This window comes from Octodon degus, unplaced genomic scaffold (genome assembly GCF_000260255.1).
Source record: "Octodon degus isolate 3935 unplaced genomic scaffold, OctDeg1.0 scaffold00005, whole genome shotgun sequence".
Taxonomy (NCBI): Eukaryota; Metazoa; Chordata; class Mammalia; order Rodentia; family Octodontidae; genus Octodon; species Octodon degus.
In genome coordinates this window covers 639465-653175 of record NW_004524581.1, presented here as the reverse complement: position 1 = coordinate 653175, position 13711 = coordinate 639465, and the positions used below count along the sequence as shown (strand labels likewise).

At 39.7% G+C, this 13711-nt stretch overlaps 1 protein-coding gene across 1 annotated transcript in view; it reads right to left on the bottom strand.

Moving 5' to 3' along the window:
• The window catches only part of Asah2 (N-acylsphingosine amidohydrolase 2), a 95274-nt gene that overhangs the window by 17744 nt on the left and 63819 nt on the right, over nt 1–13711 (bottom strand). The window contains exons 13-17 of the mRNA XM_004623942.2: nt 7229–7344; nt 5461–5555; nt 4060–4099; nt 2804–2899; nt 773–868 (exon numbers count right to left, since the gene is read on the bottom strand). Of these exons, the coding sequence (XP_004623999.1) occupies nt 773–868; nt 2804–2899; nt 4060–4099; nt 5461–5555; nt 7229–7344 (443 nt within the window). The remainder of the gene's footprint in view (nt 1–772; nt 869–2803; nt 2900–4059; nt 4100–5460; nt 5556–7228; nt 7345–13711) is intronic.

The following is a 13711-nucleotide window of genomic DNA, read 5'->3' as shown; positions in this document are numbered from 1 at the left end:
GAAGAAGAAGAAGAAGAAGAAGAAGAAGAAGAAGAAGAAGAAGAAGAAGAAGAAAAAGAAAGAAAGAAAGAAAGAAAGAAAGAAAGAAAGAAAGAAAGAGGAAAAAGAAAAGAAACCACAACTGCATCTTCAAAAGAAACTATATACCAGATGGAAGATTTCTAAAGCAAAGTTTCTTTAAATCAAATAAGTACATGGGTGTGAATGTGTGTGTAGTATTTTTCAGGTGTGCATTCCAAGGTAGTATGCTATTGCATCAAATCTAAGCCTCTTCATTAAAATAATTGACATTATTTATGGAACGCCAAGAAAGTACAAATGGTATTAACTGTGACAGTAAAATCCCCCACTGGAAGCTGCATCTCCACTCCAGAACTATCATGACATGCACAGCTGATATGCTGGAACAGCTGACCTCCTCAGCTCTAGAGGTGAGGGAGATGCTCTCGTGGGATTGGAGAGCACGAGTCTAACTCCCCAGTACAAGCTACTTGCCTAACATCTTCCAGCCTTTCTGCGTACCTGAAAATCAAGGGAAAATCGAATCCCCTTACTTCACACGATGTTTGTGAGAGAAGCAGCTACCACTAAAGGATGTTAGTAACTCTGAATTTTATTGTTCATAAAATTTCATTTTAGTTTTTGTAATATACAAATTGTCCCAAAAAACTTGAAACTGAGACTTAAGATTCTCTTTTGCTTCCCCTGTACCTCCTCACCCTGAGACAGATAGACGGCAAGACAGGTTGACACACACAGAAGAATTGGTTACCGTAGCAATGGCCTTTGCAAGAGTCCTGAAGAGCTGGATGTACGCGGACAGAGTGTGTGGTCCGTAAATCGTAGATGCAGCCTCATACCGCTGGGCCTGCAGGTGAGGCAGAGAGAGGTATAGAATATCCTGATGTTTTAATTCATACAGAGGTGTGAATTATTTTAGGCAAGGGTGATAACTGGACATTTCCTATATGCCAGCAGAATTTTTTATATTTGTCATGAAGAAAGAGTGGACAATTCCATTTACCATCCAAAATAATGACTCCCATTATCTACTTGATAAATGCAGCACGCATGCCATTTAGACTGCCTCTCCAGTTAATCTGAAAGAGGGAACTGTCTCCTGGGTGTCTGTCTATTGTAAATACTTGTAATATATAAATGACTTCTCGGGAGCATCCAGCAGGGGAGAAACTAAGGGAGGAAAAATCCTAGAAACTCCTGGATGCACTGGGCACTGGGATACTCTGCAAGACATGGACCCACCACAGGGACGTGAATACAGCCAAATGCATTTCCCTTTCATTGAACTCCGTGGCAAGCTCAGTCATCCAGTCTAAAGTGCACTCCTCTCTGCAAACACACCTGCTTTCCCTGCCATACTCTGAAGCCCAGTGAATGCTGCCCTTCCACTATCTGCCATGAGGATCAGGTGATTCTGCAATTCTCCACATCTCCTTCCTTAAAAATTTCTCAGCTTCGTCCATTTTCCTCGGTCTCTGCTTCCCTTACCTTTATTCAAACCTTCATCTGTAACCCAAATGTTAACTTCACCTTCTTAATCAGTTCTGTAGCTTCACATTCCCTTCCAGCTCAGTTCCCAGAAGGCCATTCTAGTGATCTCTAAATCACAACGTGGAACAAAACATTCCCTTGCTGTGAATTCTATTGCTGTTATCCTATGCCTTTCTCATTGTACTAAGCTCTGTAGTACAGGATACGAAACTCCGTCAACCAACACTGCCAATCACGGTGCTCAGCTAATTACTGTCCACCAATATGCTGTCATCTCGTGTGTACCTTACCCAAAATGCAATCATTTTCTTTTCTCTCTTCCTATTAGATTCACTTTAGTGGTCTGGGATTAGTGGCAGTCTTTACATTATTATGTCTGTCATACATATATCTATTGAATTAACTAATTATTAACTAATTAACTAATTGATTATTTAATTAATGAGTTAATACTAAGCTTATCAGGAGCACATCCCTGGATTAGGTGACAAGATATGAGGAGCTCTTATCCTTTTTTGTGTCATGGATACCTTTGTCAGTCTGCTAAGACTTGTAACTTTCTCTCAAATTAATGATTCAAAATAAAATTAAGGAACATGACAAAGGAAACCAATTAAATGGAATGCATTTATCAGACTATAATAAATCAATCTGATGATACAATATATTTCTTTATTATACTAACAAGACCTAGCTGTGCATTGAGTAGCAGTTGGTCAATCTGTGTAGCCTCATTCTTTTTGTACCTGTAATAAAACTGCTACCATTTAAAGAAAATAAAAGTATATGTGTTGCTTTCTTCACTGTTTATAAACAAAAAAGAACTAGCAGACACAAATCTCTCCAAAGCCCTCTAGGACTTGTTTCTTGATCAGTATCTTGGATACAATAATACCCTGTTTCCACTTACACTGTAAAGATTACTTAAGATTACATTTGCAAAGTGCTTAACTGGTGCATTCAATAAATAGCTACTGTTGATGGAAGGTTTCCCAAACTCTATAGCAGCCTACTCACAAGATGATGAGTAGCCTATGCTTTTTACCAGTATCCCTGACTAAGTTATTATTTTGAGGAAAGATAGAAGTCAGAGACTAGAAGTCTGACCTAACCTTGGAAATGATGAACCTAGAATTCTAAGACACAAGATCTGGCTTCACTATCGTTGTATATTCCCCATTTAAAATCAAATCATCTCTCAGAAAATTGGGAAAATCTAAGAAGTGTGCATTGGACACACTAGTCTTGGCCAAGGTATAATTCATGTAAATGATGAGAAGTTTTGCTTTACCTGGTATTCTTCATAAGTGGTTATGTAATGTGTGTAAACATTGCATAGACCTGAAATTGCAATGGTCATATCCTTCATCCCATATGATGCGAATTCCTAGCAGAGGAGAGTAGAGCCCAGTCAAATTCCTCTTCATTTAAATTTATTATCACCCCAGTTATATTTAAGACACAATTATTGATGTGAATTACTGGTTTAAGATGTCTCTCTCAACAAAATCCTTCCCAATATCAAAACCACCAAGGAGTACAGAGCAGAGCTCTTAATGAAAGGCTGCGGGCAAAGCTCTGCCCTAGGATAGGCATGTCAGCGGCTCTGGCAACGTTCCACAATCACATTTGCAGGTACAGAGCCTGATTAGTAAAACAGAGTTTTGAAAATCAATTTTCCAAAAACTAGAAGTGAATATTAGCCAATCCCAATAGATATTTCTAGCCACACATAATGATGTTTGCTTGTGTGTCGTTATGGAACTGTTTATAACATTTTCTCCATACTGAGAATGTAAAGAAAATTGTAGGTATCCATAATATCCAGAACTCCCAAAATGTGATACGATTCATGTCATGGTTTATATTTAGGTGTCCCCAAGAGCCCCACATGCTCATAGGAGGGGCTTTCGGAAGAGGATTGGACCCTGGGAGAGTAGCAGCTGGCTTGCCGTTAGGAAGTGGGGCCAGGTGGGGAGCCAGGTCCCTGCAGGCATCCTCCGAAGCTGTGTGTTCTTCCCTACTCTGCTCTTCTAATCGCTCTTCATCCCTGGCTGTCAGCCACAACGTGAGTAGCTTTTCCTCTGCTACACCCCCGCGACACAGTCATGCCTTTGAGCCAGGGGAGTGTGGGCTACAAACATAAGCCAAAATGAAACTATCCCTAAACTGTGGGAGTTGAGTATCGTAACCCAGCAACAAGAAAGTGACTAAGATATTTTATATACAGTGTTCATAGAGTTTTAAGTTTAGAGATTAGAGATTAAGGATTGTCTTAGTTAATCCATAAAACTATTATCAATTGTTAAGTTACTTATATATAAATACCAAAAAATATTTTAAACCTGACAAAAAATTCCTTAGTTTTTAAATCTGGCTCCTTTACAAGCAGTATGTAATATTCATCTCTACTCATTAACCTTGAGAAGTATGAAACTCTAGGAAAACTTACAAAATCACTCATTTTAGGAATGAGTAATTTAAGAGCTATCACATTATAGAGCTAAGGAATGAATATGTAGCGGTCTCATTTAATATTTAACTTACTGCTTGAACTGCCTCTCGAAGTCTTCGTCCAGACATTGTCCTACATCAAGAAAATGTTTTTCTACTTAGAACATATGAAAGTATAAAACAAAGACTGGTAGTAGAAGTTAAGGAAACAGTTATGTAAATATTTTCTATTAAGAATGTATGAATGTATACAAAAAGAATGGTAGTAAAAGGCATAAAGTTAACATTACATAGGAAATGATTGACAAAGCAAAGCCCAAGTTCAGGGTTCATTTTTTTCTTTTCTCCCCACACGCATCTGTCCTATCTACAAAACAAACTAAATAATCAATGTTCCCAAAGGAAGAAAACAGGATCAGTGAATGTTGCTTGCAAAAGACAATCATGATTTTTTCCATTCACCGATTCAACAAAATGTATCATTTGCAGACTTTGTTAATGAGAGCAGAGTCAAAGAAAAAGTGAACTATGGTTCTTTTTTTTCTTTTTGTACTTTTAGGGAAGTGTCTACAGGGTGTTCAGGGTCTCACTACTAGATCGGACTTGTAGTGATCCACTTGTTTACAGCCTCCCAAGAGCTGGGATTATGGGAGGGCGCCACCACGCCCAGTCTCAATTGCCAGCTCAGTGCGCCCTGGGGGCAGGGCTGGCAAGGCAGGCTGGGGGATCGAATCCCTGGCCTCTGCACCTGCTTGCAGGCACTTTAATCTGCTGAGCTATTTGGCCAGCCCCTGATTAAAGGATTTACCTGCAATGGGCTGAGAAACTATTAGAGGATTTTTGAGCAAGGAAATGGCATAATTTGTCTTGCTTTAAAGGAAACAATTTGGTTGCTGTCTGGGGATATACTGTAGAAAATTAAGAGAGAAATGAAGCAGATCAGAGAGGAGGATATTGGGACAATGTGAGAAACAAGGATGACTTAGTCCATGGAGAAAGTGACAGAAAGCATTACAGACAGAAATGTACACAATTTGCTAAAGGGTTGAAAGAAGGATAAATAGAAAAACATTTATCCTTCTGGGATGATTCCAAGACGCAGGCCCCAGCAACTGGAAGACATAAAACCTGTACTTACCGAGATAGGAAAGATTATATGAAAAGTTACAAACATTATTTCTAATTGATTGCTTTGAGCACTTATACTTAAAGATATTTAGTTTTCCAAATAATACAAAAATCTATGGCATCATTTTATTTTAGAGTATATTTGTAAAGATTTATATTTTCCTCAGATAACACATCAGTAATAGCCATGGAGAGACTTATGCTTCAGAGAATTCACCAAAAGAAAGTACAAATTGTTATTACTCTTTTAAATGTATGTACAGTAAAACATCAAGGGGTCAGTACAAAATTATCTTCCCAGAAGAATTAGTTCCAAATGAAACACAAAAATAAACACTTTTCAACTGAGAGATGAAAAGAACTTACGTCAGTTCTCCAGGGATAGCAGCTATGGCCAAAGACCCAATAGTAATAATTTGAACATCAACAATTTCTGGATGCCAGGGATGAGGTCTGGTTATCTAAGAACCAAAAAAAGAAAAGTGAGTCTCTAGTCAACAGAAAGACAGAATTAAAAGCTTTGATTTTTTTTTCTCCTATCATGGGATTTATTTCTAATTTTTGATGAGGTACTCAAAACACTATCTGGGTATTGTATAGTCCTGGTCCTGACAACTACATTTCAAATGCAAATGCTTCCTTAACCCAGTCGTATTGGTAAACTTTTGATCCATGGTGGAATCACAATGTACTAACCAACAGCCAAGGGCTCGCCTACAGCAGCGACGTTGAACCATTTGGAGCTTTTGGTAAGAACAAATAGCTCACCCTGCCGTGGTGTGGGTGTCCTAGCTTCGCCACTACTGTCCTAGAGGATTGTGGCTGTTTTTCTATACCGTGACTAAGGAAGGCCATTTAGAATAGTTCAATGAAATGATTTTTGTTTTTACTGTAATAGCACCTTAATTTTACGATTCCAAAGTCTTGCTCTTAATTTTTCAAGTTTTCTCCAAGAGTATCTATGTTTTTCTATATTGACATTAGTGTTGAGGGCCAGCCAGATAGCTCAGCAGACTGAAGTGCCTGCTTAGGCAGAGCTCAGTGGCCAGGGTTTGATCCCCTGGTGTGCTGTACTGTCTCCGTCCCCAGGATGCAATGACAGTGATTGAGACTGTGTGGTGGCGCACGCCTGTAATCCCAGTGTTTGGGGGGCTGAAAACAGGAGAATCACTACAAGTCTGATCTATACAGTGAGACCCTGTAGACCCTGTACTAAATACATTTAAAAAAATAGAGTTGAGTAATATATCCCTCTATCCCTTCCTTTCTTCTCTCTTCTCTAAGAATTTTTACAGAGTATTAGAAAAATTCTAAGAATTGTAATAAACTATTAGGAAAAAATCTATGTTTAAAATGCTTCTATCTCAACTATCCCTATTTCTATGAATACTAAAATAGTATCATTTAAAACATAAAAATGTGTTCCACATAAGATTTCTTTAGTTAAGAACATTTCTGGAAGTGTGAAAGAACTGAGATACAGCTATGCCTTGCCTATGACTTATATATTTTTCTCTACAAAGAATTCTGTGCAGGCTGCCTTCCTGGCACCAACATAAATAAATCCTGAATTATTCTTCCTTTCCCACCATTCTGCTTTATTTATTTTTTTAAAACAATGCAACAAGGTGAATCACCCTGTTTTTCTTTTCATTTTCATTAGTACATGCTTGTAGTGCACTGTGATGACATTCTTTGTGGAGAACAGGTACATGGAAGAAAATACCTTAATTTCTCTTGCTCCATTCCTTCCCCCATCCAACCTTCCACTTCATCATAGCTTCTCTTACTTGAGAAACCCAAAGTGCAAATAAGGAGCAAAATGAAAGCTAGCAAACAGAAAGTGGGGAGAGAGATCTTTGTGGGGGAAGGGAAGGCAGAGGTGGAGGCAAAGGAGGGGAGAGAAGAGGGATAGACAAGAGATTAAGATGTGTTATGTCCATGTACCAACTCCACACAAAGAATGCAAACATGTATTAAAACATGTAAAAAAGAAAAGAAAGAAAGAGGATCAAGAAATCAACATGTTTTATAATCATAACTCTAGGTCCTTAGACCCTTAGGATTCGTTTCACATTAAAAGTCTTATGTGGGAATATATGCAGCCCTAGATTAATTTCACAATGATAATTACCTCTCCAGTGTGAAGAAGGACTGGCTTTGGCTTATGACACTCTTTGATTTCATAAGATGGTCTGCCCAAGAGCTGGTCCCGAAGGGATTCCCAAAATGGATCTGTTTCTGTTGTCCCTGTTAGCAATATTGTCATTAACATGACTTTTTGAAATACCCCCTGAAAAAATAATCGCTTAGAGAAATACTGTAGAAAAATCATTTAAGAGGTTTAGAAATTTCATCAAGGTTGTTGTTCAACAATTTTGAACAATGTGAATAATAAAAGGGGAAGAATTTCTTGTGCATCATAAAATCATAAACATGTAAATAGATCTTCTGCATGGCAAAGAATAACAGAACATATTTCGCTTAGTATCTCCAAAGTTTTATTCCTATTACCCTTGGTCATCTATGTTCTAGAATACGATTAACTATAAACTTGTGAACTAAGTGACCATTTTCTGGACTGGCCAAATAGCTCAGTTGATTAAAGCTCTTGCTTAGGCAGAGGCAGGGGCAGAGGGTTCGATCCCTGGGCCTGCTGTGCCAGCCCTGCCCCGGGGTGTGCTGAGACAGAGATTGAGACTGGGTGTGGTGCCGCAGGCCTGTAATCCCAGCGCTTGGGAGGCTGTAAACAGGAGGATCATATGAGTCCAATCAATGCAGTGAGACCCTGTAGACCCTGTACACTCTAAATACAAAATAAATAAAGAAATAAATGACCTTTTGTCTATTACATTTTACTTTTGTTTATGTAATTTTATTAACATGTTTGTTGTACATGATTATATGATGATTGCCTTCATCATAGGGGAATATATATACATATAGACAGACAGACAGACATTCACAACTTAATTCCCTTTGCTTCCCCTTTACCTCTTCTTCCTTCTATCTCTAGATCCCCTCCGCATTCCCACGGATCATATCTCCCTGTTTCCTATAAAATATCTTTTATTTTGTTCTTTAAATGTTTTATATTCTAGATTCCTCACCTAAGAGAAACCGTGTGCTTTTTAATCTTTTACATAGGATTTATTTTGCTTAGAGCTATGGTCTCAAGTCCTTACAAATAACTCACACTTATCTTCATGACTGGGTAGTTACTCTGTTGTGTACAGACTGAAAACATCCTTCGTTCTATTCTTCATTCCTTCCTTCTGTCCTTCATCCCTCCTTCCTTCCTTCCTTCCTTCCTTCCTTCCTTCCTTTTTAATGGACACATAGGCTGCTCCCAAAACATGCTGCCATAAACATGAGAATGAATGGATCATGATAATATGATGCCCTTAAGTCTTTTAGAAATACACTAAAACTATGTATAGCTAGGTGAAATAGAACTTGGGTTTTTGGATGGATCTCTGCATTGATTCCCTTACTTGCTGTACTACTATACATTCCCAACAAGAACACGGAAGATTCCTTTATCCCCACAACCTTACCAGCATTTGCTGTTTTTTGAGTTCTTAATGACATCCATTCTTTCTGGAGTAAGAAAGACTCTTGGTGTTGTTTGATTTGCACCTCCCTAATGGCCAAAGATACTGAGCATATTTGCAAGAAGTTGTATTTCTTCAACAAATTTCTATTAATTTCAATTACCTGGTTTTTGATTGGGTCTTTTCCTTTGAGGGAATCTAATGTTTCTGAGTTCTTTATACATCCTGGATATCAGTCTGCAATTTAAGGAGTGTCTGGAAAATTTTTTCCCATTTTGGAGCTTGTCTCTTCTCTGTTGGTTATTCCCCTTCTACGTAAAAGGTTTTTAATTTGATGCAATCCCTTTTGTTGATTCTTGGTGTTCTTATGCTGCTGGGGTTCTCTTCACAAAATCTTTACCTATTCTCATCTCATTAAGAGTTTTGCCTATTTACCATCTTCCAACAGATGTAACGTTTCTGTTTTTATACTACTTCTTTGATAAATTTTGATTTGATTGGGTAGCACAACAAAGTATATGGTTCTAGATTCAAGTGTTTGCATGTGTACAGCCAGTTGTCCCAGGGTCACTTGTTAAAGAGCCTCTCCTTTCTCCAGTGTATGTTTTTGGTTCCTTTACTGAAGGCGAGAGGGCTAAATGTGCCTGGGAATGTTTCTTCCTATTCAGTTTGGTTCTGTTTATCAACACACCTGCTTTTGTTTCACTATCACACCATCTTTCTTAACTTTATAATAGAACTTGAAATCTGGGATCATGATGCCTCCTGCGTGGTTCTTACTGCTCAGAATTGCTTTTGCTATTCTGGGTCACTTCTGGATCAATATACATTTGGGTTTTTTTGTTTGCTTTTTAGTTCTGAGAAGGATGTTGCTGGTGTTTTGATTGGAATTACATTGGCTACATATCATTTTTGTTGATTTGGCCATTTTGACAGCATTGGTTCTACCTATTGGGGTTATCTTTTCATTTTCCAATATCCTCTCAATCTCTTTTTTCACATTACATACAGTAATTTTCATTATAGACCTTTTGCACGTCTGTGATCAGGATAATTCCCATGTATTTGATCTTTTTAAGCTACTATAACTGGACTTGCTATCCTACTTTCTCTTGGATTCGTTGTTGGTATACAAAAATGCTATTAAGTTTTGTACTTTGACTCTGTATGCATCTACATTGCAGAATTCACTCGTTCCAAGAGCCTAATACTGGAATTCTTTGTGGAATTCTATGTGAAAGATCACATCATCTGCAAGTAATACTTTGTCTTTTCATTTCCTATACGTAACTCTTCTACTTCTTTCTCTTGCCCCATCGCTGTGGCTAACATTTTGACTAATATGTTAGACAAAAGTAGTGATAGTGGACAACCTTGTCTTGCTCCGGACTCTCAAGGAAAAGCATTCAGTTTTCCTCTAATCTGATGTGACAGTAAGTTTGTTATAAATAGCTTTTATCAGGTTGCATACAGGTCTTACCATATCTATCTTCTTCAGGGTACTTTCTATTTATGAATGTTGGATTTTTTTTTCAAAGGTTTTTTCTGTATCTGTTGAGATTATCATCTGATTTTTTACCATTCTTCTGTTTACGGGATGCATTACATTTATTGACTTCTGGATGTTGAAGTACCCTTGCATCTCTGGAATAATGTCTGATATATGGTCATGTCAATGGTTTGTTGCACGTGTACCAATATCTTATTGAGGATTGTTGTATCTATGTTCATTAAAGAGATTGATCTATAGGGTGTTTTGTGCGTGTGTGTTGATTTCGTCTCTGAATCAAGGTAATGCTAGTTTCCAGGAATGAATTTAGCAGTGTTCTTCTCTTCCAAATTCATTAAAGAGCTTGAGGGGTAATGGTGATAGGTCTTCCCTGAAGTTCTTATAGAATTTGATTAAATGACATTTTCTTAATTATCGTTTTTATTTTAAAAAGGAAAAAAAATTTATAGAATTTGAGAGTAAATCTAACATCTCATCCATTGCTTGTTCTCAGACTGTTTGGGGTTTTCTATCTTCTTGATTCAATTTTGGTAATTTATGTTTCTAGCACTCTATCCACTCCTTCTAGATTCTTCAAATATTGAGGTGGGTTTTTAAAAGTAGCTATTAATAATTTTCTCAATCTTAGTGGAGTCCATTGTGATTTTATCTTTTTCATTTTGAGTTGAATTGATACGGATCTTTTTGTTCCTTATTTTGCTAAGTTTGGCTAAGGATTTGTCATTTTGTCTATTGTTTCAAAGAACCAGTTGTTCAATTCATTAATTCTTTGTGGTTTTAGTCTTGATTTTCATAATTTTTAGTCTAATCTTTATACATTTCTTTCTCTGTTAGGTTTGGATTTAAATTCTTGATTTTTTAGGATCTTGAAGTACATAATTAAGTTATTATTTGGGATTGCTTTTTTTTTTCTCTCATATGGGTGTTCACAGCTATAAGTTTTCCTCTTATGACTGCTTTCATTATTTTGCTTGGGTTCTGGTATACTGTACAGGCATGAGAACTTGATTCTAGAAAACATTTCATTTTTTCCTTGACTTCTTCCCTTATCCATTAATTATTCAAGAATATCTGCTTAATCTGCATGTGTTTGCATAATTGTATGAACATGTTCATCCTTTTATCCATACCCCAGGCAGACTAAAAAGCAGGGGTAAGTCTGTAAGAAGAAGAAGACAGAAGAAAGATATCAATAGATAAGAAGAAGACAGGAGTTCAGCCTCTCTTTAAATTATTTTACTGGATGAGGTAAAGGGTTAGTGTGGAGGGGTTTGAGAGAACATTTGTGAGAGTAGGAGAGTGGGAGCAGAGGGCAGGAAGTATCACTGAGATTGAGGGAAGCTGTGAGAACACCACGGCCTCTCAATGTGTTGATCATTAGCTTATGCTTGGGCCCTCTAGACCCGGTATTGGTGAGGGTTATCCTGACCTGCTTAAGCAAAATAGTAGATTAAAGTACTCGTTAATTTTTATTCTCCTTGGCACATATGCAGACACCTCCTATGAATGCATGCTTGGTGAAAAGAAGAAAGAATGAGAGGAAAAATAAAGGTTTAAGAGAAAAAGCAAAAAGAAACAAAGAAAGGGATAAAAAGAAGAAAAAAAAAAACCTACCACCCAAAAAAGCCCACATAGCGCCGCAAAACCACAAAATTGAAACATCTTGAAAGTGCCGCAGATACTGCAGTCTGAATCCTACCGTAGGTCTTCATGCTGCCCTGTCCCTTACGATTTGCTCTATTGCCTGCCTTTGAGCATGTTCTGCTGATCCAGATGGCCCTTTGAGCCCACCTCCCACTGCAAGCCACATTCTGGGTGTGGCTAACCACAGGCCTTTGCTTCTGATACTAGATGCAATCTCCTCACCTAATTCAGGGTCGAGAGGGCACAGCATAATTAGCCTGGCACACTGCTCTGCACTGACTTCTACGAAGGACCTCAGTCCCAGATCCTTTGCCCAACAGGCAAATCTTGCAGCTGTCTGTGTGCTCCCTGTGCAAGCCCTCCACACAGCTCATCTCCAGACACCCTCTGGCCCAGGTATCACTCTGTAGCTCTTCACCTCCAGTCCTCCCTCATCCCCTCTCCCCACAGCCTCACACTCCAACCTGTGAACTTGGCAGCACCTCAGGTCCTGATGCCTTCAGCAGCCCCCAGCAGAGGGTGTCTGGGACACCTGCACAGGCACTTGGCAGTGGGTGATGGGCAGCATGTAGACTGTCCTGTGGGCACAACGCTATGGATGTGGAGGGGGATGGGTGAGCGCCAATCCCTGGGTCAGTCGGGTCTCTTCCCTCGCCTGCCCGCAGATGCTGTCTTCTCACCCAGCCCCCCGCTGTGCTTTCCTTATTGCTGAGGTCTGGTTCCCTTGTTGAGATTTCCCACATCCCCAAGAGCCCAAGAGCCCACCAGTGTCTTCCATTGCAGGCTTTTATTTCTTTTTCTGAGGCCCTGGTTTTCATTTGATGTCTTCCTTGCTATAGTCCTTTTCCAGCAGGGGACACAAAAGTGTTGGGAACCTAGTCCAGCAACCTGGCCACTGCTGACGTGCAGGCTTTCTCCTGTGGGTACCTGGCCTTTTTCCAGAGAGCACTATGCCAGAGAGGGGCACAAGGGGTCACCAGAAGTGTCCCAGCTTTCCTTCTGAAGTCCCCTCAGACAAGGATGGCTCCAGCGAATTTTTCCTTCCATTTGCCTTCCCGCACCTGGCCTCCGGTACGTGCTTTCCTGCAGTGGAGGGTGGGAGCCTCCCTCACGTGCTGCTGCCGCTAAGTCCGCCATGATTATCTTTCACATCACCCCTCTTTTTGAAGAGCACGGACGTGCTGCCCATCTAGGCCCACTGCTTCCTTTCTTCTTACACTACTCTACGCTTCTCCTCTGTTTCTATTTTAAAAGCTAAATGGCACTTCCAGCTAACAATCACACAATGTAAACATTAACAATAAAAAGCAAGCCCAAGGGGCTGGCGAGATAGCCCAGTAGAATAATGCTTGCCTGGCAAGCACAAGGGCCTGAGTTCAATCCCTGGTAACACACACCCAAAAAAAAGCAAGCCCAAAACATGTAATGTTGGGGAAAGATTTGCTAACTACAAAGCCTATGCATTGGAAATCTATAATCCATCAGAAAAATATGGCAATTACAAACATCTCTAGAGTTCCACTGATAGCGGGAGCAGAGAGCGGACCCCAGAGAGCCCTGAGCAGCCCCACCACCGCAGCCAGCCTAGTTACCATCACACACCATCACACACAGGGAGGAGCCGCAGCTGCCGCAGCCGGCCCCAGTCACCATCACAGGGCAGCCATGAGCAGCGAGGAGAGTCCCAGCAGCCGCCCCACCCCACCCCACCCCCGCCGCCCCGCCCTCAGCGCTGCAAATACTGAGCCCGGCACCAAGAGCAGCAGCTCAGGGGGCGGCCTCGCATCGGAGGCGCCTTCCGGCAGCGACAAAAAGGTCATCACAAGGAAGGTTTTGGGAACAGTAAAATGGTTTAATGTAAGAAACGGATATGGCTTCATCAACAGGAATGACACCAAGGAAGATGTAT